The sequence below is a fragment of the Stenella coeruleoalba genome (assembly GCF_951394435.1).
Source record: "Stenella coeruleoalba genome assembly, chromosome: 17".
Taxonomy (NCBI): domain Eukaryota; kingdom Metazoa; phylum Chordata; class Mammalia; order Artiodactyla; family Delphinidae; genus Stenella; species Stenella coeruleoalba.
In genome coordinates, this window is record NC_137163.1 from 15,603,737 (window position 1) to 15,630,589 (window position 26,853).

General features: G+C 46.5%; 2 protein-coding genes across 4 annotated transcripts in view; one reads left to right on the plus strand and one right to left on the minus strand.

Moving 5' to 3' along the window:
• DERL1 (derlin 1) overlaps positions 1 to 14,735 on the plus strand; it is a 66,543-nt gene extending 51,808 nt beyond the window's left edge. The window contains exon 8 of the mRNA XM_079901874.1: positions 14,354 to 14,735. Within this exon, the coding sequence (XP_079758000.1) occupies positions 14,354 to 14,597 (244 nt within the window). The 3' untranslated portion in view covers positions 14,598 to 14,735. The remainder of the gene's footprint in view (positions 1 to 14,353) is intronic.
• The window catches only part of ZHX2 (zinc fingers and homeoboxes 2), a 172,368-nt gene continuing 155,840 nt past the window's right edge, over positions 10,326 to 26,853 (minus strand). For all 3 annotated transcript variants that reach the window (XM_079901873.1, XM_079901872.1, XM_079901871.1), the window contains 2 exons: positions 23,772 to 26,517; positions 10,326 to 11,830 (listed from right to left, as the gene is read on the minus strand). In XM_079901873.1, coding sequence (XP_079757999.1) covers positions 23,776 to 26,292 — 2,517 coding nt within the window. In that variant the 5' untranslated portion in view covers positions 26,293 to 26,517 and the 3' untranslated portion in view covers positions 10,326 to 11,830; positions 23,772 to 23,775. The remainder of the gene's footprint in view (positions 11,831 to 23,771; positions 26,518 to 26,853) is intronic.

Here is a 26,853-nt window from a genome sequence, read left to right on the forward strand (position 1 = left end):
AAATTGTGAAAATTTTTGTTGTTGTTCTGTGAAAAATGCCATTGGTAGTTTGAAAGGGATTGCCTTGAATCTGTAGATTGCTTTGGGTAGTAGAGTCATTTTCACAATGTTGATTCTTCCAATTCAAGAACATGGTATATCTTTCCATCTGTTTGTATCATTTTTAATTTCTTTCATTAGTGTCCTTTAGTTTTCTGCATACAAATCTTTTATCTCTTTAGGTAGGTTTATTCCTAGGTATTTTATTCTTTTTGTTGCAGTGGTAAATGGGCATGTTTCCTTAATGTCTCTTTCAGATTTTTCATCATTAGTGTATAGGAATGTAAGAGATTTCTGTGCATTAAGTTTGTATCCTGATACTTTACCAAATTCATTGATTAGCTCTAGTAGTTTTGTGATAGCATTTTTAGGATTCTCTATGTATAGTATCATGTCATCTGCAAACAGTGACAGCTTTACTTCTTCTTTTCTAATTTGGATTACTTTTATTTCTTTTTCTTCTCAGATTGCTGTGGCTAAAACTTCCAAAACTATGTTGAATAATAGTGGTAAGAGTGGACAACCTACCCTTGTTCCTGATCTTAGAGGAAATGCTTTCAGTTTTTCACCATTGAGGATGATGTTGGCTGTGGGTTTGTCATATATGGCCTTTATTATGTTGAGCTAAGTTCCCTCTATGCCTACTTTCTGGAGAGTTTTTATCATAAATCGGTGTTGAATTCTGTTGAAAGCTTTTTCTGCATCTATTGAGATAATCATATGGTTTTTCTCCTTCAATTTGTTAATATGGTTTATCACATTGATTGATTTGAGTATACTGAAGAATCCTTGCATTCCTGGGATAAACCCCACTTGATTATGGTGTATGATACTTTTAGTGTGCTGTTTGCTAGTATTGTGTTGAGGATTTTTGCATCTATGTTCATCAGTGATACTGGCCTGTAATTTTCTTTCTTTGTGACATCTTTGTCTGGTTTTGGTATTAGGGTGATGGTGGCCTCGTAGAATGAGTTTGGGAGTATTCCTCCCTCTGCTATATTCTGGAAGAATTTGAGAAGGATAGGTGTTAGCTCTTCTCTAAATGTTTGATAGAATTCGCCTGTGAACACATCTGGTCCTGGGTCCTGGGCTTTTGTTTGTTGTAAGATTTTTTTTTTTTTTTTGCAGTATGCGGGCCTCTCACTGTTGTGGCCTCTCACGTTGCGGAGCACAGGCTCCAGACGCGCAGGCCCAGCGACCATGGCCCACGGGCCCAGCCACTCCGAGGCATGTGGGATCTTCCCGGACCGGGGCACAAACCCGTGTCCCTTGCATCGGCAGGCGGACTCTCAACCACTGCACCACCAGGGAAGCCCCAGTCTCAGTTTCAGTGCTTGCGATTGGTCTGTTTATATTTTCTATTTCTTCCTGGTTTAATCTCAGAAGGTTGTGCTTTTCTAAGAATTTGTCCATTTTTTCCAGGTTGCCCATTTTATTGGCATAGAGTTGCTTGTAGTAATCTCTCATGATCCTTTGTATTTCTGCAGTGTCAGTTGTTACTTCTCCTTTTTCATTTCTAATTCTATTGATCTGAGTCTTCTCCCTTTTTTCCTTGATAAGTCTGGCTAACGGTTTATCAATTTTGTTTATTTTCTCAAAGAGCCAGCTTTTAGTTTTATTGATCTTTGCTATCATTTCCTTCAATTCTTTTTCATTTATTTCTGATCTGATCTTTATGATTTCTTTCCTTCTGCTAACTTTGGGGTTTTTTTGTTCTTCTTTCCCTAATTGCTATAGGTGTAAGGTTAGGTTTTTTATTTGAGATATTTCTTGTTTCTTGAGGTAGGATTGTATTGCTATAAACTTCCCTCTTAGAACTGCTTTTGCCGCATCCCATAGGTTTTGGGTCGTCGTGTTTTCATTGTCATTTGTTTCTAGGTATTTTTTGATTTCCTCTTTGATTCCTTCAGTGAGCACTTGGTTATTTAGCAGTGTATTGTTTAGCCTCCATGTGTTTGTATTTTTTACAGCATAGTGTTGTGGTCAGAAAAGATACTTGATACGATTTCAATTTACTTAAATTTACCAAGGCTTGATTTGTGACCAAGATATGATCTATCCTGCAGAATGTTCCATGAGCACTTGAGAAGAAAGTGTATTCTGTTGTTTTTGGATGGAATGTCCTATAAATATCAATTAAGTCCACCTTGTTTAATGTGTCATTTAAAGCTTGTGTTTCCTTATTTATTTTCATTTTGGATGGTCTTTCCATTGGTGAAAGTGGGGTGTTAAAGTCCCCTACTATGACTTTGTTACTTTCGATTTCCCCTTTTATGGCTGTTATCATTTGCCTTATGTATGTTGGGTGCATAAATATGTACAATTGTTATATCTTCTTCTTGGATTGATCCCTTGATCATTATGTAGTGTCCTTCTTTGTCTCTTGTAATAGTCTTTATTTATTTTATTTTATTTTTTTTTGCAGTATGCAGGCCTCTCACTGTTGTGGCCTCTCCCGTTGCGGAGCATAGGCTTCGGACGTGCAGGCTCAGCAGCCATGGCTCACGGGCCCAGCCGCTCTGCGGCATGTGGGATGTTCCTGGACCGGGGCATGAACCCGTGTCCCCTGCATCGGCAGGCGGACTCTCAACTGCTGCACCACCAGGGAGGCCCTATTTTAAAGTCTATATTGTCTGATATGAGAATTGCTAGTCCAGCTTTCTTTTGTTTTCCACTTGCATGGAATATCTTTTTCCATCCCCTCACTTTCAATCTGTATGTGTCCCTAGGTCTGAGGTGGGCCTCTTGTAGACAGCATATATACGGGTCTTGTTTTTGTATCCATTCAGCCAGTCTATGTCTTTTGGTTGGAGCATTTAATCCATTTACATTTAAGGTAGTTATCGATATGTATATTCCTATTACCATTTTTTAAATTGTTTTGGGTTTGTTTTTGTAGGTCTTTTCCTTCTCTTGTGTTTCCTGCCTAGAGAAGTTCCTTTAGCATTTGTTATAAAGCTGGTTTGGTGGTGCCGAATTCTCTTAGCTTTTGCTTTTCTGTAAAGGTTTTAATTTCTCTGTCGAATCTGAATGAGATCCTTGCTGGGTAATCTTGGTTGTAGGTTTTCCCCTTTCATCACTTTAAATATGTTGTGCCACTCCCTTCTGGCTTGCAGAGTTTCTGCTGAAAGATCAGCTGTTAACCTTATGGGGATTCCCTTGTATGTTATTTGTTGTTTTTCCCTTGCTGCTTTTATTATCTTTTCTTTGTATTTAATTTTTGATAGTTTGATTAATATGTGTCTTGGTGTGTTTCTCCTTGGATTTATCCTGTATGGGACTCTCTGCACTTCCTGGACTTGACTGACTATTTCCTTTCCCAAATTAGGGAAGTTTTCAACTATAATCTCTTCAAATATTTTCTCAGTCCCTTTCTTTATCTCTTCTTCTTCTGGGACCCCTATAATTCGAATGTTGGTGCGTTTAATGTTGTCCCAGAGGTCTCTGAGACTGTCCTCAATTCTTTTCATTCTTTTTTCTTTATTCTACTCTGTGGTAGTTATTTCTACTATTTTATCTTTCAGGTCACTTATCTGTTCTTCTGCCTCAGTTATTCTGGTATTGATTCCTTCTAGAGAATTTTTAATTTCCTTTATTGTGTTGTTCATCATTGTTTGTTTGCTCTTTAGTTCTTCTAGGTCCTTGTTAAACATTTCTTTTATTTTCTCCATTCTATTCCCAAGATTTTGGATCATCTTTACTATCATTACTCTGCATTCTTTTTCAGGTAGACTGCCTATTTCCTCTTCATTTGTTTTCATCTGGTGGGTTTTTTTACCTTTCTCCTTCATCTGCTGTGTATTTCTCTGTCTTCTCATTTTGCTTAACCTACTGTGTTTGGGGTCTCCTCTTTGCAGGCTGCATGTTCATAGTTTCCATTGTTTTTGGTGTCTGACACCAGTGGCTAAGGTTGATTCAGTGGGTTGTGTATGCTTCCTGGTGGATGGGACTGGTACCTGTGTTCTGGTGGATGAGGCTGGATCTTGTCTTTCTGGTGGGCAGGACCACATCCGGTGGTGTGTTTTGGGGTGTCTGTGACCTTATTATGATTTTAGGCAGCCTCTCTCTTAATGGGTGGGTTTGTGTTCCTGTCTTGCTAGTTGTTTGGCATAGGGTATCCAGCACTGTAGCTTGCTGGTCATTGCGTGGAGCTGGGTCTTAGTGTTGAGATGAAGATCTCTGGGAGAGCTTTCACCATTTGATATTACATGGAGCTGGGAGATCTCTGGTGGACCAATGTCCTGAACTTGGCTCTCCCATATCAGAGGCACAGGCCTGACACCTGGCCAGAGCACCAAGACCCTGTCAGCCACATGGCATTAATTGCAGAGAGGTTGACTCCACCTGAAGATATGAAGAGTAAATTCCCTTGAGACAGATGGGCTTTGGAGGGCTCTGGAGGGGGGAGCAGCAGTTCTTCTGTCAAAGTTTCATGACTGTAAGTGCAGAGTCAGGGAACTGTGAGTGAGCTGGTCTTGCTCCAGAGGCTGCTGGCTCACCAGGGTGGTGTGAGACACCAGTCGGCCTGCAGCTTCAATGGCTCCTGTGGCTCCTGCAGGATCCTTACCGGGCCAAGTGCTTAGTTAGCCCTGTGCCAAAGGACACCATGTTCTCCTGGAAGATATTCTTATCATGAAAGGTGAGGCCCCATCAGAGCAGGAGGAGCTGCAGACCAGGCTTCAGTAGGAAATCGCTGCGCAGGAACCGAGGGGACCAGCATGCCCTCAGGCCCGTCTGCAACCTCAGGTTGGGGAGCAGTACACATGAAAGCTGGAGCAGTCCATCTAGCCTGAAATTCCTGCTTGGGTGCAGCCTTTCAGCAGCAGCCTACTCTTCCTTTTCAATCTCTTCTTGCCCTTGCATTTTTACTTGTTATCAGTTCAGCAGACATGTGCTGGGCAGTAGGGTAAGAGTATGGGTTTTAGTCATAACTCATTCATTTTTTTAAAAAAAATTATTTTATTTTTGGCTGCATTGGGTCTTCGTTGCTGCGTGTGGGCTTTCTCTAGTTGCGGCGAATGGGGGCTACTCTTCGTTGCGGTGCGCGGGCTTCTCATTGTGGCAGCTTCTCTTGTTGTGGAGTATGGGCTCTAGGCGCGCTGGCTTCAGTAGTTGTGGCACATGGTCTCAGTAGTTGTGGTGCATGGGCTTAGTTGCTCCACGACATGTGGGATCTTCCTGGACCAGGGATTGAACCCTTGTCCCCTGCATTGGCAGATGGATTCTTAACCACTGTGCCACCAGGGAAGTCTGAATGAAGTAATGCAACTCAAACTAATTTTTAAGCAAAAGGAGGATCTGTTGACACATAAGTGGGGGAAGATGGGATGTATCTAACTTTAAGGTTGACTGGATCTAAATACTAAAATGATGTCATTTCTCTCTCTCTCTCTACTTGCTTCTGTCTTTTTTTCTATCTCTTTCTCTCTCTCTCCCCTCCCCCTGCTTCAATTTCTTTAAACCTCAGGAAAGACTCTGATTGGCCCAGCTTGGGTCATGTGTGTACCCCTTGGGCACTCACTGAGGTCAGAGATAGTGCTACGATTGGTTAGGCCTGAATCACATGACGACCCATGGACAGAAGGATCCTGTCCTGTGCTGGTGCCACACCAATATCTTAGAGTTGACACAGGGAAAGAGCAGGTCTGTAGAGGACTCTCCCAGTGGGAAGGGGTGTGAGTGTTGCTGAAAGAGATGGGGAAGGAACACTGCACAGATGTTCAGTACATTTCCTGGCCAGGAGGAGCATAACACAAAGAGGAGACTGAACAACTAACCCATACGTGGTTAGATCTAGAACTACATCCCATTGATGCAGGAGTTCAGTGCAGCAGGGCTTCCAGAGAGCCAGTTGGGATATGTGTGTCTTCCTTAAATCCAGCCTCTCTGTCACCCAAGATGTACCTTTATTTGGTCTGGTGAACCTTCAACTGGGACTGGAAGAAATGGGGAAGGGGCACATTCTGAGAGGAGAAACTGTGTGGACCCAGGGAGTGCTCACCAATCAGCAAGCAGACCAGAGTGGGCAGAGGAAGAGACTGGGTAAGGAGTTGGGAGATCCTTTGGAGAGACGGACCTGATCCCAAGGTTTGTGACCCAAACTCAGCCATGGGAAGCAAGTCCAAGGTAAAAGACTTCGAATGTATTTTGTTTCACTTTACATCAGTTTTATACAACATTTTACTCATCTTGGTAAATCCCAAACACTTTTTGATTTCCCATCATACAAGCAAATAGCATAATTCTTTGGCAGTTATTCAGGGTCTTTCCAAGTGGACAATCACTTCTGTTTTTTTATGACTGGGTTTGAATCAGTGTGACTTGGTTGCTTTTCAAAGTTGGTTGTTGAAAACTGATGGTTTCTCCTTTTGTTACACGTTATAGCCTCCTCGTTGGATTTCTACTATGTAACACCCTGACATTGTATATATACACTCTCACTTCTGCATCTTGTGCCTTCCTCTGATTTATCCAATTGGCCAACTCCTACTCATCCTTCAAAATATAGATCAAGGGGCTTCCCTGGTGGTGCAGTGGTTGGGAGTCCGCCTGCCGATGCAGCGGACACGGGTTCGTGCCCCGGTCCGGGAAGATCCCACATGCCGTGGAGCGGCTGGGCCCGTGGGCCATGGCTGCTGAGCCTGCATGTCTGGAGCCTGTGCTCTGCAACGGGAGAGGCCACAACAGTGAGAGTCCCGCGTACTGCAAAAAAACCCAAAAAAACAAATATATATATATATATATATATATATATATATATATATATATATATATATATATATATCAAGTTTCCTTGAGGAGGGAGGCTATACATAACTTATCTCTCACCTGGCAATTGGCACAGGTATAAATGAACTCACGCATGAGTGAGAGGATTCATATCTATCCAGTCTAAGGATGGCACAAAAGTTTTGTGTCACTTACGAGCACATTTGAATGCAAGTATCAGACAAATGCAATGAGTGGTGGATTAAACGAATAGATATTTTTCTCACATATCAAGACGTTTGAAAACTTTCAGCTGTGGCACTGGTTCAGGGGCTCAAAGAAGCTATTAAGGATGTAGTCTCAAGATCAGCAGTGCACACAAGGTAAGAACAAGGGAGGAAGAAGACAGGCACCAGCTATGCAAGAGCCTTCTGTGTGCATCTCATTAGCCGCTCCTGGCTGCAAGGGAAATTGAGTTTCTGACCTGGGACTGGGGTATGTCAGTGCCTGGGCAATATCTTGGTTCTATTAGTGAGGAAGAATGAGGGAATGGATACTAGCTAGGCAACCAGGGGCACCCACCCAATGTGTCATCTCATGTTCCAAGGTTAATAGATTCAAGGTGAGGCTCTGTGTTCAGTTTTGTGAAGGCCGTCCAAGCCCAGAGCCAAAGGCGCTTCAGTTGATTATTAATGTTTGCCATGAGTGGGGCATATAGCATCCTTGGTGTGTATTTGTCATGTTTGGTCCAGCCCATAGATTGATGTGTGCGCTGGACCATCTGTTCCCTCCCCCCCACCCTTCCCCCACCTGCTCTGTGTGCTGAGAGGCAGACTCTGATGGACTGGACCAACAGATCCCCTTACACTCTGACTTCTGGTTGGGTTTGGCCATTGGGAGGAAGTGGCAGGAGGGCAGAGGATAGGAGGAGAATGATGTCAGGGTATTTGTTCCCCAGATTCTCCCCCTGCCGGGTCACCATGGTTTATTGAAGGCATGTATCCTTTACAGGTTCCAGTAACTGCTCCATCCCTTACCCCTTCAGGCCAAGATCTCTACATCCTCCCTTGTTGGCTTCCCCAAGCCCTGCCCACACCGTGTGGACATCCATTTAATGCACTTCCCTTAAATTTCCCAGTTTAAGTGTTCTGTCTCTTTTTCTCAAGGATCCAGACTGAGGCAGTCTGTAATGCTTTGGGGGCTGGTTCTGGGAGAGGGTATGCGAGTTACTGATGGAGACCTTTGTCATCTCCCTTCCTCAAAGTCCAGGGCAAAGCGCCTCCTACACTCTACAGGATACCCGACTTGCAACATGTCATGGGATGTACTTGGATGTCTTTTTTACTCATTCTTATTGATCAAGCGCCCAGGGGTAACTATGGTGCCTCTACTGTGGTTTGTAAGTACATCCAGCTGTTAGGCGCTCCAGATGGGAGCTTTCAGGAGTCAGTAGGAGGGAACTGACGTCTCTCCCGGTTCTCTCCAGCTTGTATCGTGGCAGGCCAGTGAGAGCTGTCATTTCCGCATGCTGTTGGCTAGAAGTAGCTGTGCACCAGGTGGTCTGGAAGGACAAGGGCACCCGCACCTGGGGTACCATGTGATCTCCGTCCTGTTGCTGCCTCTGCCTTCCTGCTCCCCAAGGCCTTGGAGTCTACACTCTGAAAACAGGCTCTGTGGTGTATCACATCTCGCCCTCAGCCCTCAGTGTGCTGGAAGAGGCTGGCGAGGAGCCCTTCAAAGCCTTCAGAGCAGAGTTTCTTAAACTTGAATGAACCGTTGAGTCACCTGGGGATGGTGTGAAATTGCAGATTATGATTCAGCAGGTCTGGGGTAGGGGCTGGAGATTCTGCATTTCTAACAAGCACCCTGGTGATGCTGCCACTTCTGGTCCAGGGAACACACTTGAGTAGCAAGGACTTAGAGATGGACATCCAGTATAGTAGCCACCAGCTATATGGGGCTGTTTACACTTACTGTCTTTGCTTTGTTTTTTATCTCATAATCTCATCAAACCATCCGAATGCTGAGTTTCTAGCAACAGAAACCCAATTCAAAAGGTTTTTAGCTTAAGTCAAAAAGAGAAATCTGTTGGTCTTTATGAAACTGGAAAGATAGGGAGCTGGCCTCAGGAATGGCAGGGTCCAGGGACTCAAATGATGTCACCACTGTCATCACCACCACCATCATCACTGCCACCATCATCTTTCTTCTTCCGTTGCTCCTCTGCCTGTTTTCTTGAGTTTTCGGCCTCATTCTTGCTACCTGCAGACTGGCTTCCTCTCTCGGGCAGGAGGTTTGGATGCTGGTGGCTCCAGGCTAAGATTGTCATCTCAATGGAAAAAGGGAGCTCTCTCCCAGCATCTGAGTGCGCCTGCATCACACTGCACCCAGCTCGGTGAACAGGGGGCTGGAGCGCCAGGCTTGTCCTGTGGGAGGGGAGCGGGTCACCGTGATGGGCAGCCCCTCAGAATCAGATGAACAGAAGGGGAGACAAGTGAACCCTAAAGGAAGAGATGTAGTGCAAAGAGGTACGGGGCAGACAAAACCAGCAGGTGTTCACGCCACTCCACGGCTCTCTTCCACCTCACCTGTCCGTGTATTCCCCTTAAGAACCCGTCTCCTAGTTTCTGCCACCCTTTGATCATTCCCAGGGGGGGAGATGTAGCTTGTCATATTTTGCTGGGTGCTTAAAAGAGCACAGCTGTTTTCCCTGTGTATTTTCATTGCAACCAATTAGCAAAGCTTTCTCTTTGGTGCAGAAATTAAAAATAAAAAGACAAAAGTTCTGGCAAGGTTTTCCCTTTGGTTTCTTCAGGCATTTAATAGCATCTCCTGCTGCCTTGCTGGAAGAATTTACTTAAATTGCTTGAGAGTGGCAAGCGGAACGGCAAGGGTGGTAACTAGCAGGAGGGGAAGGCAGCTGCCTGCCAGGGAGAAGCTGGAGGGGGCTGGGATGGGCTGACGTTCATTGATGGTCTGGAAGGACAGGACAGCATGAGGAGATGAGGTCTGCGGATGGTCCACGGCTCGGCGCGCAGACAGGAAAGGCAGCGTAGGCAGGAAGCGGGAGATGAGCCAGCTACAGCCACTTGGCACTTTTGTTTTTGTAATAAGAAAAGCGCAGGTTGGATTTTTGGGTTTTTTTGCAGCGGGGGAGGTGGATGGGGAGAGTTTGGAGGCTGAGGGGTGGATAAACTGCCCAACAGTCTGTAAGTCCCTGTGAAAATGAAACATCTAGACCAGAGATTCCCAATGTTGGGACCCCGAGCTGGCAGTACCAGCCTCACCTGGGAGCAGTGGACGTTCTCTGGTCCACCCAGACCTACTCAGTTAGAAACTCTAACCAGCCTTCCAGGTGATTCTGCTACCTGCTCAAGCTCGAAAGGCACTGGTCTAAACGAGGGTCGCCTTGAACAACGAGGGGCTTTTTAAACCTCACCGGGTCAGAGACACAGAAGCCGGCCTTCTCGGAGAAGTGGCAGTGTCCCAGTCACCAGCAACCCGGGACAGAAGCGACTTGCCTGAGGTCCCCCGAGAGCAAGCGGGGGCCTGCAGGCAGGTCTCATTCCCACGCCTGTGCTCTTCTCTGCAGCATTTTATGAGTCTGTGTGAAGACCCCGGAGGAGCGTGGGCCTATCACTCACTTCTTTTCTATGTCACAGAGATGTGATGAAGGTTCCCACGTCGACACTTACCCCGTTTTTACAGTCCCACCGGCGCTGTCAGGCCTCACCAGGACGGAAGATGGGAAGTGTGGTCATAACGGATTTGAAACAGATGCGTGAGTTGGAAGCCTCAGGCTGTGCCCCGGGAGCCAGACAGCAATGAAGAGCCAGGAGCAGAGGAAAAGGTTATAAAAATGTGTGGTCTTCGCTTTATTGAGTCACAACAAATGAGCAACAAGTTAGAAAAATTGTTTTTTTTTTCCAAACTCCCTAACCTTTGATTTGTGCAGTGTACTCAAATGAGGGGCAGTGTGGGCAGGGGAAGGGACTGCAAAAACAGCTCATACTGCTACGTTACACCAGATACGTCTCCTGGTGTTTCTTCTTGAGAAGTTAGGACTAACTGAGGGAAAAAAAAGTGCACTCAGGAAACTAAAATTGGCCCAAAACAAACACACAAACAAACAAAAAAAGCAATTCGTGGTGAAGCTTCAAGCTGAACTCTTGTCCAATACCACACTGAGAAGAGGCAGCTAGGAACGGAGACGAAAACCAAAGCTGTTCATCTTTGTACCATCTAGACACGAAGATCTCTTTCTCTTTTAATTTCACAAAAGTAATGATGATGCTAGTGCATCCGGGAGAGCCCTTTCTGCTGGTCACTAAAAAGGGGCTCAGAGGGTAGCTGTCCGCCACCCAGTTCTCCGGGTGCTGGCGTGGCCCAAGGTCTGAGCCCAGGCCATCAAAAAAACCAGACCGGCCTGGTGGCAGTTCAGAAGGCCTTGTGTGTGGTTAAACAGGGACCCCCAGAGGAGGCTGGGGAAGAAATAGAAATGGATTTGATTTGGAAGATCTGTCATCTGTAAAACCCTCTCCAAGTTAAGACAGATGCCTGAATCCCAGCCCTTTCCCCTGAAGAAATCTCCCAAATTTCAAACTACCTTGAAAAATGAACTCTCCCTACCTAAAATCCAGCAGATATAATGGCACTAATGCTAACATCCCCCCTCCCCCAAATTAATAAAATAAAAAAAAAAAGAAAGGAAAAAAGAGAAAAGCACGTGTGATCAGCCCTCCCTCCTGGAAAAATACCTTACAATGGTAGTGCTGGAAAAGGAAGTTGCCCTTGGTTAAAAAGGTAACAAAATTTTCCCACATTGTACAAATCGGTTCCAGTATAGCAAGAGGCGGGGGCCTGGGCACAGGAACCAACTATTTACAAGGACCCATGGAAAACGCAGTGGTAGGACTTTGGCACTATGAACAATTCCCACCAGGCCTCAGGGAGGTGTGTACGAGTGAAGGCGTTGCACTTGGAGTCTCTGGCCAGGGTGGCCCACAGCCAGGGACAGAAGTTCTCTTCTCTCTTTGAAGACAGAGTGTCCCCTTCATCAGCACAGCAGTTCTGGTGGACTTCCCTAGAAGGACAACACAAAACCAGAGATGTCAGGGAGGTGACCATCATTCCTTGGGTGCAAGGCATTGGGGGTGGCCTCTCCTTGGCTCTCCTGTGGAGACACTTCCAAAGCCATCCTGGGGCCTGGAGGAGAGACAAACACCCTGTCTTAAAGAAACAAGTGTGTTTCCTGACCACAGTCTAACATTATGGGAAGTGCCTTCAGAATAAGGCCTTTGAAAACAGGATGACTTTCTGGGCAAGTGAAGGAGGTGATTCATTTCATCATTACAAGACCCTTTTCTTATTCCTGGAGAGGCAGCCAGTCACAATGGTTCCTAAAAGGCCCCAGAATCAGACACACCTGGATTTGGGTCGGGAGTTCTCTCTGTACTGGCGATGGGGCCATACACACGTCAAAATCTCTCTAGGGCTTAGTTTTTGCTTCTGTAAAACAGGGATGATAGCAGCATCCACAAAGTAGTTGTGATAAGAAGTTGATATATGCACCAGCATATAAAATAGTGCCAGGCGGGTGGTAAATATTACACGTGCTTTTGTTGTATTTGTTAGATGGAACCCTTTCCAAATAGGATATAAAATAATCATAATAAGATGAGAAATTTTAAGTGTATTTTTTAATTTAATGTTTCTATCAACCCTCAGGTGTAGATAAAATTGTTATTCCCATTTTACAGGTGAGGAAACTGAGCACAGAGAAGCTAAAAACCTTGCCCAAGATCACACAGCTAGAAAATGGCAGAGCCAAAATTCCAACCCAGGCAATTTCCAGAGCCTGTGCCCTTAAACAGTGTTTACTGAGTCAGTATGGAGACGTGTTTAATTCTTATGTACTTTGAAGTAATGAAAATAGTCCAAGGACCTTCTTATGGGTTAAATTGTGCCCTCGCAACCCCCAAAGATATGTTGAAGTCCTACCCCTTAGTACCTCAGAACGTAACCATATTTGGGAATTCCTTCACAGAGGCGATCAATGTTAAAATGAGGTCATTAGGGTGGGACCTAATCCCATAGGGCTGGTGTCCTTATAAAAAGGGGAAATTTGGACACGGAGACAGACACAGGGAGAACATCATGGGGAGACGGAGGCAGAAATTGGGGTGTTGCATCTATAAGGCAAGGATTGCCAGCAACCCGCCAGAAGCTAGCAGAGAAGCAAGGAACACACGTTCCCACGCAGCCCTCAGAAGGAAGCAACCCTGCCAGCACCAGACTTCCAGTCTCCAGACTGGAAGTGGGAGAATAAATTCCTGTCGGTTAAGCCACCCCGTTTGTGGTACTTGATGGCAGCCTCAGGAAACTAAGGCCGACCTCCATTTCCTCTGTGGGTTCCTGGGATCCAAGGATCCTGAGCTCGAATCCAAGGGGAGGGCTCCGGGCTGTAAAGGACGTAGTCAGGATTCCATGACAGGCTGGAAGGTGGTCAAATCTGTAGCTTCCTGAAGACACTGGCTTTTTCTTTGCCTCCCTCCTGGTAAGGCTGCGTTACTGCTCAGTCACTTCTCTAAGTAGCCGAGAAGGCCCTGAGAAGTTCTGGTCTTTTTCTTGTGCAGAGGACCAAGAACAAGAATACCAGACTTCTTAGCTGAAGGCAGCAGCAGATTATCTATATTGTTCGTCATTCTTAACGTCTGGGTGTCAAATGTACCCACATTCCCTAAATGCTCCCGACAATAAGACTGAATATTGGAGTTAAGGAAACAGCTTGCAAAAGAAACGTCTGTGGATGAAACCAGATTCCAGGGTGTCCTTGGGATCTGGTACCATCCAAAAGTGATCCAGCAAATGTCACCGGATCGTAAGAGCTACAGGGATCCTTATAGGTGATGCTGCCAACATCACTCATTTCACGAGGAAAGAAAAAAGGAAGCTCGGGGGAGGAAAAGCGATTGCCCCGGGTCACATGACTGCTCAGCGGCAGAGTCAAAAGCAATAACGATCATGGTTGTGACAACAGTGAGAGCAGCTTAAATATATCTCATGCTTATTATGTGCCAGGCCCAAGGCGAAGTGCAGATGTGGCTCATCTCATTTGGTAACCTGGTAACTCGGGAGGTAGGCCCATCTGCAGTGAAGAGATGGGGGTTTAGCGAGATTAAATGGTGTCAGGCAAGTAGTAAGTGGTGGAACCTGGTTTCTACTGCGGTCAATCCAACTTTCACTGCTTCTCGCCACACCTGACCCTCCTTGCCCTACGTTCACAGCTGCTCGCTGCAGGGAGTCACGTGGCACAGGAGCGCGCAGGTCTGCTTCAAAGACAGGCTGGCGGTCCCGGGCAGCTGAAGAGGACTACGTGCCTTACCACTGATCCCATGCAGAGCCACACGCACCCAGGATGTGCACATGGACCACAGCCGGCCTCCCGCTGTGCTCTCTGAACAGGATTTCCCGCAGCAAACTGGGTCTTTCACCGTCTTCGGAAAGGAGGCTGCCTGTGGGTGGATGTCCATGCGAACAGTTCTTAAGACTCCAGGAAAACAAGGCCAAAGGTGGGTAAAGAGCGATTTTTCCTTCTCCCAACCAGGCTGAGGAACGTCAGTTCAGCACAGGACTGTGGTCTCCGCCGTGGAGCAGGGAGGAAACAGCCATGGAGTCAGAGAAAGCTGGATCCAGGGTCAGCCACTTCGGAGCTGTGTGCCGAGGCCAGTTACCTAACCTCCCTGAGCCTCACTTCCACAATTCATCACCAGCCGGCTGCTGGGAGGGCAACAGGCAAGGTGTGCAAAGCATACATGTGCTCTAGAAATATTGCTTCCTTTTTTCCTTGAGGAAAGCCAGGTGCAAAATTACAGCCTTAGGGGTAAGTCAGCTCACCTGTGTGTGTGAGAATTTACACATTTCCTCTCTCTCCTCTCTCTCATGTACAGAAAACTGAACCCTGTCTCTTTAAGTGATTGGCAAAAATTTGCTTTTTATTTTTATTTATTGATTTCTTTTGTTTTCTGAATTTGAAGATGACTAGTTAATGAGATCAGTCAGGCTGCTTGAATTATCTTGCCTATTAATATTACACTCTTATAACGCATATCAAGTATAAATTATTAGAAGAAAAAGAAGTTGATTTTATCACGGTGATTTTTCTATAACAAATAATTTTTAAACAATCCGATTATTGATGAATTATAAAATATCTTAGCAACTATGCTGTCAGTTTATTTGAAAGTAATAAAAATATGTAAAAATTTGCTTTTTAGATAAACCTCAATATTAAGGTGGTTCTCCATCTGACAGTTTTTTAAAAATTGAAGTATAGTCGATTTACAGTATTGTGTTTCAGGTGTACAGCAAAGTGATTCAGTTATATATATATATATATATATAAATATTTTTTCAGATTATTTTCCATTATAGGTTATTACAAGATATTCAGTATAGTTCCCTGTGCTGTATAGTAAATCCTTCCTGCTTTTCTATTTCCTATTTAGTAGTGTGTATCTGTTAATCCCATACTCCTAATTTATCCCTCTGCCCTCTCTTTCCCCTTTGGTAACCATAAGTTAGTTTTCTCTGTCTGTGAGTCTGTTTCTGTTTTGTATATAGATTCATTTGTATCATTTTTAAGATTCCACATATAAGTGATATCATGTAATATTTGTCTTTCTCTGATTCATTAAGTATAATATTCTCTAGGTCCATCCGTGTTGTTGCAAATGGCAATATTTCATTCTTTTTTATGGCTGAGTAGCATTCTATTACATATATATATATATATATATATATATATGTGTTACATTTTCTTAAGCCAATAGTCTGTTGATGGGCACTTGGGTTGTTACCATGTCTTGGCTATTGTAAATAGCGCTGCTATGAACATTGGGGTGCATGTATCTTTTAGAATTTAGAGTATTCATCTTTTCCAGAGTGGGATTGCTGGAGCGTATAGTAGCTCTATTTTTAGATTTTTAAGGAATGTCTGTACTGTTTTCCATAGTATTTACATACAAATTTATATTGCCACCAACAGTGTAGGAGGGTTCCTTTTTCTCCACACCCGCTCCAGCATTTATTATTTGTAGACTTTTTGACGATGGCCATTCTGACAGGTGTGAGGTGATACCTCATTGTGCTTCTGATTTGCATTTTTCTAATAATTAGCGATGTTGAGCATCTTTTCATGTGCCTGTTGGCCATCTGCATGTCTTCTCTGGAGAAATGTCTATTTAGGTCTTCTGCCCATTTTTTTATTGGGTTGTTTGTTTTCTTGATACTGAGTTGTATGAGCTGTTTGTATGTTTTGGATATTAACTCCTTGTTGGTTGCATCATTTGCAAATATTTTTTCCCACTCAGGTTGTCTTTTGTTGATGGTTTCCTTTGCTGTGCAAGAGCTTTTAAGTTTGATTAAGTCCCATTTATTTATTTTTGCTTTTATTTCTATTGCCTTGGGAGACTGATCTAAGAAAATATTGCTACGATTTTTGTCCAAGAATGTTTTGCCTATATTCTCTTTTAGGAGTTTTATGGTGTCATGTCTTACATTTAGATCTTTAAACCATTTTGAGTTTATTTTTGTGTATGGTGAGAACGTGTGTTCTAACTTCATTGATTTACATGAGGCTGTCCAGCTTTCCCAGCACCACTTGCTGAAGAGACTCTTTTTTCTCCATTGCATATTCTTGCGTCCTTTGTTGAAGATTAATTGACCATAGGTGTGTGGGTTTATTTCTGTGCTCTTCTGTGCCACTGATCTATATGTCTGTTTCTGTGCCAATACCATCATGTTTTGATTACTATAGCTTTGTAGATGGTCTTATCTGGGAGGGTTATGCCTCCAGCTTTGTTTTTGTCCCCTCAGGATTGCTTTGGCAATTCTGGGTCTTTTGTGGTTCCGTGTAAATTTTAGGATTATTTGTTCTAGTTCTGTGAAAAACGTCATGAGTATTTTGATAGGGATTGCATTAAATCTGTGGATTGCTTTGGGTAGTGTGGCCATTTTAACAATATTCTTCCAATCTAGGAGCATGGGATATCTTTCCATTTCTTTGAATCATCTTCAATTTCTTTCATGACAATGTGTTTTTCCCTGTCTTATGGGGATGAACATGTATAATCCTCCAGCCATATGCATTAATAATGAAAAATAAATGCCGAACAAGGCCATTAAAAAAACAAAACAAAAAACCCCACAGAAAACATATTGCAAAGCCAAAGGGTGACCTGGAGAGGGGGAGACAAAGCCACTTCTTTTTGGCTTTTTCAGTGATTCCAGATGTCTGTGGATGGCTCTGGGCCCCAGTAGCACCCTTGGAACTGCTGGACTTCAATTCTCCTCTGACCTCTCCCAGGCTACGTAGCGGTGGGCAGGACTTGGGCTGTGGGAGCTGGTGGCACTCTCAAAGTGAGGCTGGGAAGATGCAGGACACCAAGGGCACACAGCCTGGCCCCATTGCCTTCCCCTTGGGCAGCAGGTCCCAGCTGCAGGTCGCTTCTACAGAAGACCCTGCTCCCAGACACCCTCAGTTCACCTTTTTAAACGTATGTCCACAGAGTTCACTGCTGACCCCCGCCCTGCACTGAGTCTGGCTTACTGAGGAAACTCAAATGTTCATTAGTGAATGAAAAACAAGAAGAGAGCACAGTGCTGTTAGAGGCGGCTGGTTACACAAGACTGATGAAACAGTTCACATTTCAGGTGGTTTTTTTTGTTTGTTTTAAAGAGTATTACAGTGATTTTGACTGTGTGGCCTCTTGCTAAGCCCCTGGGCTTCTACCTGGAATCCTACCACTTGGTCAGGGACATTCCGCATGGTAGAGAACCAACTGCCCGATGGGTCACTTAATCCCAGAGCACTAGTTCTTAGCTTTGGGGGAAACTGCAAAGTCACTGGGCCCCTTTTCTTATGGCCACTGTTCGAACGTTTCCACCAAGTGGATGTCCTGCCTCTCCCTGAACACTGTCCAGGACAGCTCCCACAGCTGTCCCTTTCTATCTTGGTGACACCTTGGAATGTTAAAAAGTACTACCTAATTCTTCAGCAAAATCTGTTTCCCTATTACTTTACCTTTGGGGAAGCATGAAACAATTAGAATTCTTTTCCCATGTGCTAGCTTTCTGTTCCTATTTCTCTTTCCTTTTCCCTGTAGGGATTTCCCTTAGGCCCTGTGGACTTGAGAGAGAATAACACCGCAGTCCATGAGATAGAAAAGCAAGCACTGTGATTGTAATTTATTCAGTCTTATCTCAGTCATATTTCTGAGTCCAACTTTCTTTTATTGGGAAGGGGCATGGTCTAATTTGAATTAGAACTGAGAAAGGAAAGCATGGTGACACGGAGAAAGAATAGGTAATTTCTCAGCGGATGAGGAGAACTTCACACTATCCTACATCATGTCAACTCTGCACATCCGGCACTTCCTTGAAGTGTGAACTCAGACAAGTCATAGCCACGATAGTCACCTTTTAGGTTCCCTGATGCACCAAGTTCCCTCCTGTCTCAGGGTCTTTGGGGATGTGGTTTCTTCTGCCTGGACTGTTTCTCTGCCCAGCCAACTCCTACTTAGCCTTTTGCATTTCAATTCATCCACTGCTTGTTTAGAGAAACCTTGCCCAACCCCCTAAATCAGGTCAAATTGCCCTAATCTATATTCTCACAGTTCCATGCGCCTTTCTTTCAAAAAATCTTGTCACCTGGCAAAATTTCTTTTTTTTAAAGAAGATTTTATTAATTAATTTATTTAATTAGGAAATTTAGGAGTTTATTAATTAATTAATTTTTGCTGTGTTGGGTCTTTGTTTCTGTGCGGGGGCTTTCTCTAGTTGTGGCAAGTGGGGGCCACTCTTCATCGCGGTGCGTGGGCCTGTCACTATCGCGGCCTCTCTTGTTGCAGAGCACAGGCTCCAGACGTGCAGGCTCAGTAGTTGTGGCTCACGGGCCTAGTTGCTCCGCGGCGTGTGGGATCTTCCCGGACCAGGGCTCGAACCCGTGTCCCCTGCATTGGCAGGCAGATTCTCAACAACTGCGCCACCAGGGAAGCCCAACATTTCCTTTTTGTTTGATGGAAGATTATTTGGTCAAAGACTATGGGCTCCATGAGGGCAGGGACAGGCTGGGCACTGCTGCCTTCCAGAGCCTGGCATATTGCAGGCTTTCCACAAATACTGATGGATGAATGAGCCAAGGCACTTACTATGAGCATCTCTGGACTAGCTGCTCCTACTCCTTGGGGCTAGCATCCTTCCTCTGAAAAATGAGGGGCTTCGATTTCATTACGTTCCTAAGTCACTACAAGCTGCCTAAAGCACAATGGAAATTCCTAGTGTGAGAAACTCCAGAATTAGGTAAAAGGAAGTCATAGCAGTTAACCCTCCATGAGGTACCAGGGCAGCGAGGCTAAGGTACAGTCCCTGAGAAGTATCACCCAGTAAATAGCTAGTGATCGATTCTCCAACAGACCTTTCCCTCAAGCTGCCCACACACAGGGAAAGCAGTTTGTCCCCAGTTCCTCTCCCCTGATGGCTGTCATCTGATGGGACTAGTGAGTGATAGAAAAAAAAAAAACGAGGAGAAGCAAAGGACTGAGGTACCATATCCTGGATAACTGGAAGCCAACTATCTTTGTTAATTCTCAGGTTGGTTCGATAAACTGCTGTTAAGCATCTGTTCTGAATCAGGCACTGAGGGATTCAGAGATTAATGGCCTATGATGCCTGCCTTTAAGGGTCTGACTGGGGAGACAGGGAAATAGTTAATTACGACATTTTCATTTATCCATCCATCCATTTACATATCTGTATTTGGACGGCTAATCTGAACAGATGATGGGGGTATACCTATCCTAGATCTTAAATTGTAGCCAGGATCCAATGTTGGCAGCCTTGAATATTTCAAGCAAGCTGAACTATGGAAAATATTTTTTTTCTGACATTTCACAGATTTCCCTCTTCCCCAAAGCCATCCCTAATTCTCAGGAGATGGAAACTGTCAGAAATCAGGAGGCAGCAAAGTAGTGAATAGTTGTGTATTAGTTCCCACTCCACATAGAATTAAGAAATGACCATGTCCTATTGGTCCAGCCTGGGCGGTGATGGCGGTGCCACTGTTGGCAAGGCGGTGTGCCACGGTGGTTGGGTCAGGCAGTGACCTGACAGATGAGAGGGGGCCTCCAGGCTCCACCAGCCGCTAGCTGAGGAACCTAGGGCAAGCATCTCTGAGCCTCCTTTTGGCCCTCTGTAAAATGGGGAACGAGCCGTACCTCTCTCAGAAGGTTGTCATGAAGTGTAAATGACTTAATAGATGTGCTGGGAAGAATGCTGAACACATGGCATATACAAATAAATGGAAATGCTTCGTGGTAGCAGAGCCGGGCAATTTCGTTTGGCCAACCATCAAGGCATATGTCTGACATTCTCTGGCTCAAGTATTCTGACTCATTTTTAGGAAAGGAGGAGTTTATTTTTTGGCCTCTTACCAGGACAGATCTCTCAGTGGATGGCTCGATAATTGTTTGGACCCAGAGACTGAATCAAGATGCCCCAGTTCAAGGCTTGGGAAGGATTCCTTATCTTTGTGTCTAATCTCACGGCCAGGGTGAGCCTGGACATTCAAATACTGTCCTGAGCCTTGCCAAGCTTCAGCCAGAGGAATTGGTCGGGGTGGGCACGCTTCGCTCCCACAGAGGAAATCCCATCCTAGAATCAGCGCCCGGCTGCTTACCCAAGTTTTTTCTCACTCTCTCTCTCTCTCATATGTGCATCACATAACACCTTTCATGAAATCAAAACCATGCATCATTCCCAGGATTATTATATGTGTGGCAACTGCACTCAACTGCAGGTTCCTAAATAAATATGTGTTTAAATAAAGACATCACTGAATATTTATGAATTTCAAGAGAACCATGTGTTTGGTTCATAAAAGCTGTGAAGTATTTGGAGAGGTTTTTTTCCCCTCGAGGTTGGAAGCTTCCTTGAAGGGGTGCCTCTGTCGGGACTTGGGAGAACTTTTGGCTGCCGCCACCGGCACAGAGACGGCGGCCCCTTTCTCAATTCAGTGGCACCTGAAAAGCATCAGGAGGCCCATTAGGGATATCGGATGTCACAGGTGTTGAGTGGATCTTAGCATGTTGTTTAGGAATGTCTTCTAGCACACACTTGTGGCGTTCGCCATAAATAAACATAAAAGAGCGGTTCCCGGGTGTTCCTGGTTTTTGGGGGGACTTGACTAGTTCCTGCATCTCTGAATTATTTGATGTTAATTCAAAAGTCAACTCTAAAAACCCTAGGTATCTGCCGCCACAGGAGCGGGTCAGGGGTGGGAGGTGCTATCAATCAGAAATGGGGAATTTCTGTCAGAAATAAAGAGGCAGAAACGGCAGTAGGAAGAACGAAGGCTCCGGAGTGAAACCGAGGTGCTGGCTGGGAGAATGTGGATAAGTTCCTTGGTTTCTGAGTCTCAGTTTCTGGTTTTATAAAAATATAGAGAAGCTTACCTCTCAGGGCCGCTAGGAGAATTGAATGAGACCATCTGTGGCCACAGCGCCCAGCTCAGCCTCTGAACTCAGGAGGCCTGGCATCTTCCCTCCCCCCCTCCCTCCCTCCCTCCCCAAAGCTTCTCTTTATGGTTTCAGCATTTCTTCCCCCTTCTCCTTCTCTTGGGCCTCAGGTGGGGGTCAAGCACAGTGGCAACCAACTCAGATGGGCGCCGTCAACTGTTGGTGTTGGTATAGTTTGGGAGAGAAAAGCTGGGGACAGGTGGCCTTGGGGGCCTCTGGGGGGCTGCCATCCCTAGATACCTCCCACTCAGCAATGTGCGTCCAGAGCTAACTCTGGACACAGGAACAATTAGCATCCTTATGTCCAAATTGAGCAAACACAACTGGTTCAGAATAACTTTTGCCTGCTGTGGAAAGCCATCAGGTTTTCTTTTGGTTTGCCTCTTCTCAACTTTCTGGCTATGCCAAACCTCTTTTGGTTCCTCAGCTGCACCATTCCTTTTCTTGTCTCTGGACCCTTGCTTGGCTCTTCCTTCCACTTGAAACACTCTTTTCCTTGTCTGTGCACTTGGCTAGCTCCTGAGTCAGCTGTCCCCTCCTCCAGGAAGCCTTCCCTGACTTCCAGCCTGGGTGCCCCTCCTGCGTGCATGTCTCCATCATGCCACGGAGCACCCTGGCGAATAAAGGAAGAGCAATTTCCCTTCTTGTTGGTCTGACTGAGCTCTAGGTGAAGGAGGACTCTATCTTCTTCATCCTGTCCTCTCTAGTGCCTAGCACATTCGCCCACATACAGTAGGCGCTCAGGACTTATTTGTTGAATTGAATTGAACCCAACTGTCTACTGTGTGGTAGGTGGAAAAAGCAATCACGTAGACTTATGTTTATGCATCAGAACAATCTGGGATGGAAGATGGGGCAAACTAGGAGCTTTCAGGCAGAATCTGATTGGACAAAAAAAAAAAAATTGCTCCTTCATTTCAATAAGGGGGATATGGGCTGGTTTGGTAGGGTCCTTTTTTAAAATTGAATTTGTTACAAATTGCTTCTGTTTTATGTTTTGGTTTTTTGGCCAGTGAGGCATGTGGGATCTCAGCTCGCCGACCAGGGATCGAACCCGTACCCCCTGCATTGGAAGGCAAAGTCTTAACCACTGGACTGCCAGGGTAGTCCCTGGTAGATTCTTATAAGAAGCAAGAAAATGGCTAGAGGGAGGTTGAAACCGTTGTAGCCGGGTGGAGGCGGGTGGTTGGTGCGATGCGTAATGCCCTTTAACCCCTCCTATCACTAGCTCACCTTCCTCACCCGCAACCCGTTACCACTTCCTCCTGCAAAGTTGGAGGAGAAAGACTTGATGGCATTCTGTGATTGGCTGCTCATTAAATTGCTCTTTTAATAGCTGATGGAACCGGCTAAAATAAGGTTTCTAGAGGACTTTATTTATTTGCCAGGTGCCTCGTTTTATTACTGAATAAATGAATTAATGAGGGACATGGCTGGCCAAAGTTGTCCGAGTTCATAAATAAAAAGGTATGGTAGTTTCCAGGGCTCCCTTGGGGACCTTATCAATCATTCTAGAGGTTTTTACCTTTCACTATGTTTAAAGATGACATGGTGGTGGCGCGGGGCTTCCATTGCCTTTTAAGTGACCTCTGGAGAAGCCAAGCCGGGCAGATTGTAAATTGTAAATCGTGCATCTCCCTCCTGGTTCTAAGCTGCCCTTGGAATACTTCGGCTTTGGCCAAGGTAGACCTTTCCCTCCTGTATCCCTCTCTCTGCCATCCCCCCCACCCCGCCCCCTTTTCTAAACATACCATCAAGAAAGCTGCCATGCTTCAGGCCCTGACTTGCACAGACCTCTGGTGAAGCATAAACACCAAGGGCTTGGGTGGCACGTCCCGTTTTGCGGATGACATGGCCATTAGTGACCATGGTAACCTCCCAGGCTTTTGTGGCTCCACAGACCTAATTTACACCAGTCTCCTCCAGATTTGAAGGGGCTCTGGGGACCCCATCAGCACAGCAACAAGCGGGGTTACTTAATGAGACATACGTGGGCGCACCTTCCTTTAGCCGCGGCGAGGTAAATACCAGGTACTTTCAAAACCTTTCAGGTTAAAGGAAACAATCCCAAATTTTTATTCAGTAAACGTAGACACTTATTCTTTAAAAAATCCAAAAAGAAAAGAAAAAGACATATCCTTTCATGTTTGTCTCTTACACCAGTGAACACAAAACAGGCCTTGTGTTGTGTTATCTTGTTACTAGACTTTAGAACGGATGGAGCCCCCAAAGGCCACAGGCAGTGATGCTGTCACCTATCAGCTCTACCTTGCAAATAAAAACATAAAATCTAGCAACACCTATTCTTCTTCCTTTGTCTTAAAAGAGCTTGAAAGAAGAACCCATGATCTGTGTCCATATCTCTGTACCCAACACCTGTATCGACTCTGCCAATAGAAAGAAAGAAACCCAGCCTCCTGCCCTGGCTCCCGGGGGGACAGGTGGCGTTACCTGTCTAGGCCTGGCTGGCCTCAGCAGGGACGCTGTCGGAGTCCGAGTCGGCCAGTTCCGCCGCACCTTCTGCTGCCGTCTGACTCCAGCTGTCCGACCTGTCTGAGACGGCGTCCTCCTCTCCGACCGTCACCTCCACCCAATCCACGATGCCTGATTCCTCATTCTCGTCGCTGCCCTGGCCGTCCCGACTGTTGCCCTCTGATCTGTCCGAGGTGGCCTCCGAGGGCTTTGCCAGCAAACCGTCTCTTGCTTGCTCGCCGCCTGCTTTCATCCTGGGGCCCAGCTTCTCCAAGTCCTCTTTGCAGAGCTTTTTGGGGTCCTTGTGATACTGCGGACCGCCCTCGCTCCCGTTCTTCGAGCTCTCGGCGATGACGGCTTTTGCTGCCCTCCTCGACGGGGCGTCGTAGCCATGATCATCCGCCACGTGCCGCTGCTGGTACCGCTCCAGCCACTTTAAGGTTCCAGTTTTTAGCAAGCATCTGTTCTCCTTGAACCAACGCACGATTTCAGTTCGGACCAGGCCGGTCTTTGCCGCCAGCTGGTCATACTCCTGGGGGGTTGGCCACTGGGTTCTTGCAAACGTGCTCCTCAGGAGATGAACCTGTTCTTGATTTTTTGTAATTGCTGGTGAAGGGCTGGGCAAAGAACCGGGCACCTGGGCGCTGGAGAACTGGTCGAGTCGAGACAGAGCACCATTGGGGGCCACCGAGTCTGGGCCTTTCTTGCTGGACCCCATGGAATCCAGGACGGCCTGTTCCATGCTGTCCCGAAGCTTCCGCCTCTCCAAGAACCAGGAGTCGATCTCTCTCCTGCTCAGCTTGGTCTCCACTCTTAGCCTGTCCAGTTCTGCTTGGGTCGGGAAAGAGCTTTTCAGAAAGCTGTCTTCCAGGATTTTCACCTGACCTTGGCTTTTCTCTTTGAACTTCTGCGGGGCAAAGTCTGGGTATGCGTGGTGAGTGCGGCCGTGTCGGGAAGCTGCGATGGCCAGCTGGTCTTTGGCAAGGGATTCGCTGGTGATGTGGACGATGCCCCTTTGACACCGATACCGGTGGTCGCTGAACCACTTCTTGATCTCGCTCCTGGCGAGGCCGGTCACCTCGATGAGCCGGTAGACCTCAGCATCGTCGGGGAACTGGCTCTGGAGGAAGCTCGCCTTGAGGTGTGCGATCTGCTCCTTCGTCTTCTTGCGGTCGCTGGCCGGGGTCAGCGAAGGGTTGGCCACCTTGGGCGGAGGCTCTGGCACTTGAGCGATGTGCGGGCGCTTGGGCTCGGGGGCAGCTTGGGGAGTCGCCAGAGGTCTCTTCTGGCCGTGGTTGGTCACTCCGGCCACGGTGAGCGTGATGGGGGAGCAAGAGACGGTCGTCGGCCCGCTGGTCACCTGAGTCAGCACGAGGCTGGTCTGGCCGAGGATCTGGCACGGAAGCGCTGTCTGGAGGATGGGCTGTGACATCTTGGTGGGGGCCAACTGGGCGGGCAGCACAGTGATCGTTGGGGGCACCGACTGGATGGTGCCATTAAACATCTTCTTCCGGGCCTCTTCCACCTCCTCCGGGGACCAGCTGATGCCATGCTTTAAGCGCTGGGTGGCAAACCAGATTCTGATGTGCTCTTCCGGGTGTTTGGAAGCAGCTGTGAGCCAGGACAGCTCAGCCTGCGTTGGGTAAGGGAACTTGTTGAAGGAGTTGATCATGGTGGCGTTGGTGTCCAGGGCAGAGTTGTATTTGGTAGTGTTCAGCGGCACGGGGACCTTGGGGACAAGGTTGATATTTGGTGGGAGCTGGACAGAAGGCATAACGTGTCCTAAGGTGTCCTGGAGGAGCTCCACGCCCCCGAGTCTTGAGAGGATCTCGGCCGCGTCTGTCACCAGGCGGGTGGTCCCTTCCACGTGGTTCTCGGGGGCGGCCTCCTCTGGCTTCTTGGGCACCTTCTTGGCATCGGCTTTCGGTTTCCCTGGCTTCATGATGGGGGTTTTACTCACCGAGATCCCGGGGTCACTGTCCGCGCTCCCGGGGCCGCTGGTGGTGAGGGACACGGTGTGGTTCGTGGCGTCGATGGACTGCTCCAGGACGGTCTGATTGTTGCGCTTGATGAGCTTCAGCTTGAAGTTGGTCTCCCCGGGGTGGAACTTGGAGTTGTGGTCAGACAAGGAGTCGTACTTTTTGGTTGTGAAGTTACATTCGGCACACACGTAGAGCGGGTTGAGAATCACGTTGGGGTGCTGCGTGTCAACGTGCTCCGTGAACTCGTTCAGGTTTTGCGTGGAGTAGGGGCAGTATTTGCATTCATAACCACCTTGGAGTTTTTTGGATTGATTTTCCCCTGTAGACTTCACCTCTATCACTTCATTTTCTTTGGAAGAGTTTTCAGGTTCTGCTGCCCAAGCGTCCTTGGCCATTTCGGGCTGTGGCGTGCCGATTCCTTTCTCTTTGGCCCTGTCTCCTTCCTCGGGCACGTCTTGTTCTACTACTTGTGATGTCCGAACCATGCACGGGGTTGTGGATTTTCGTTTGCTCGCCATGCTGTCTGTCTGTGTGCAATGGCTTATTGGGGGGACGGGGGCGGGTAGGGAAGGGGCAGTGAAAGTTTTGGAACTACTAAGATAAAAGGCTTTTGGCTTTATGCCCCGCTCCAATGGCTTTGGCTTCACTTGAACGCTGAAGTCTGGTGCTTGAGTTTCCAGAATGATTTCAGTGCAGAAGATTATAACTGTTCCAATGGCTAAACACAAGAGGCAGCATCATACCTGTGGGACAAGAACAAAGAGAGTGTCAGTGTTTCCTCACAGGGCAAAAGGAACTAGCATTTCTTTCTAAGTTGCTCCCATGACTCAGCCCAACTGGCACCCAAAGCAAATACCCAGGTGCGCACAGATGGTGTGAGAGTGGGTACTCCTAAACGTGAAAGATCACATTTTTCTTCTCTTCCATTCTCTGGGAAGGGCAGTGGGGACGGGCCCAGAGCAAGCAAATGAGGATGCAGGTCACTCATTCATGTTTAGAGACCAAGGGATACAGAAAAGCAACAAGGGCACTGAGATCTTATGAAGTGGTGGGTAGGGTGCTGGAGGGCACCTTGCAGT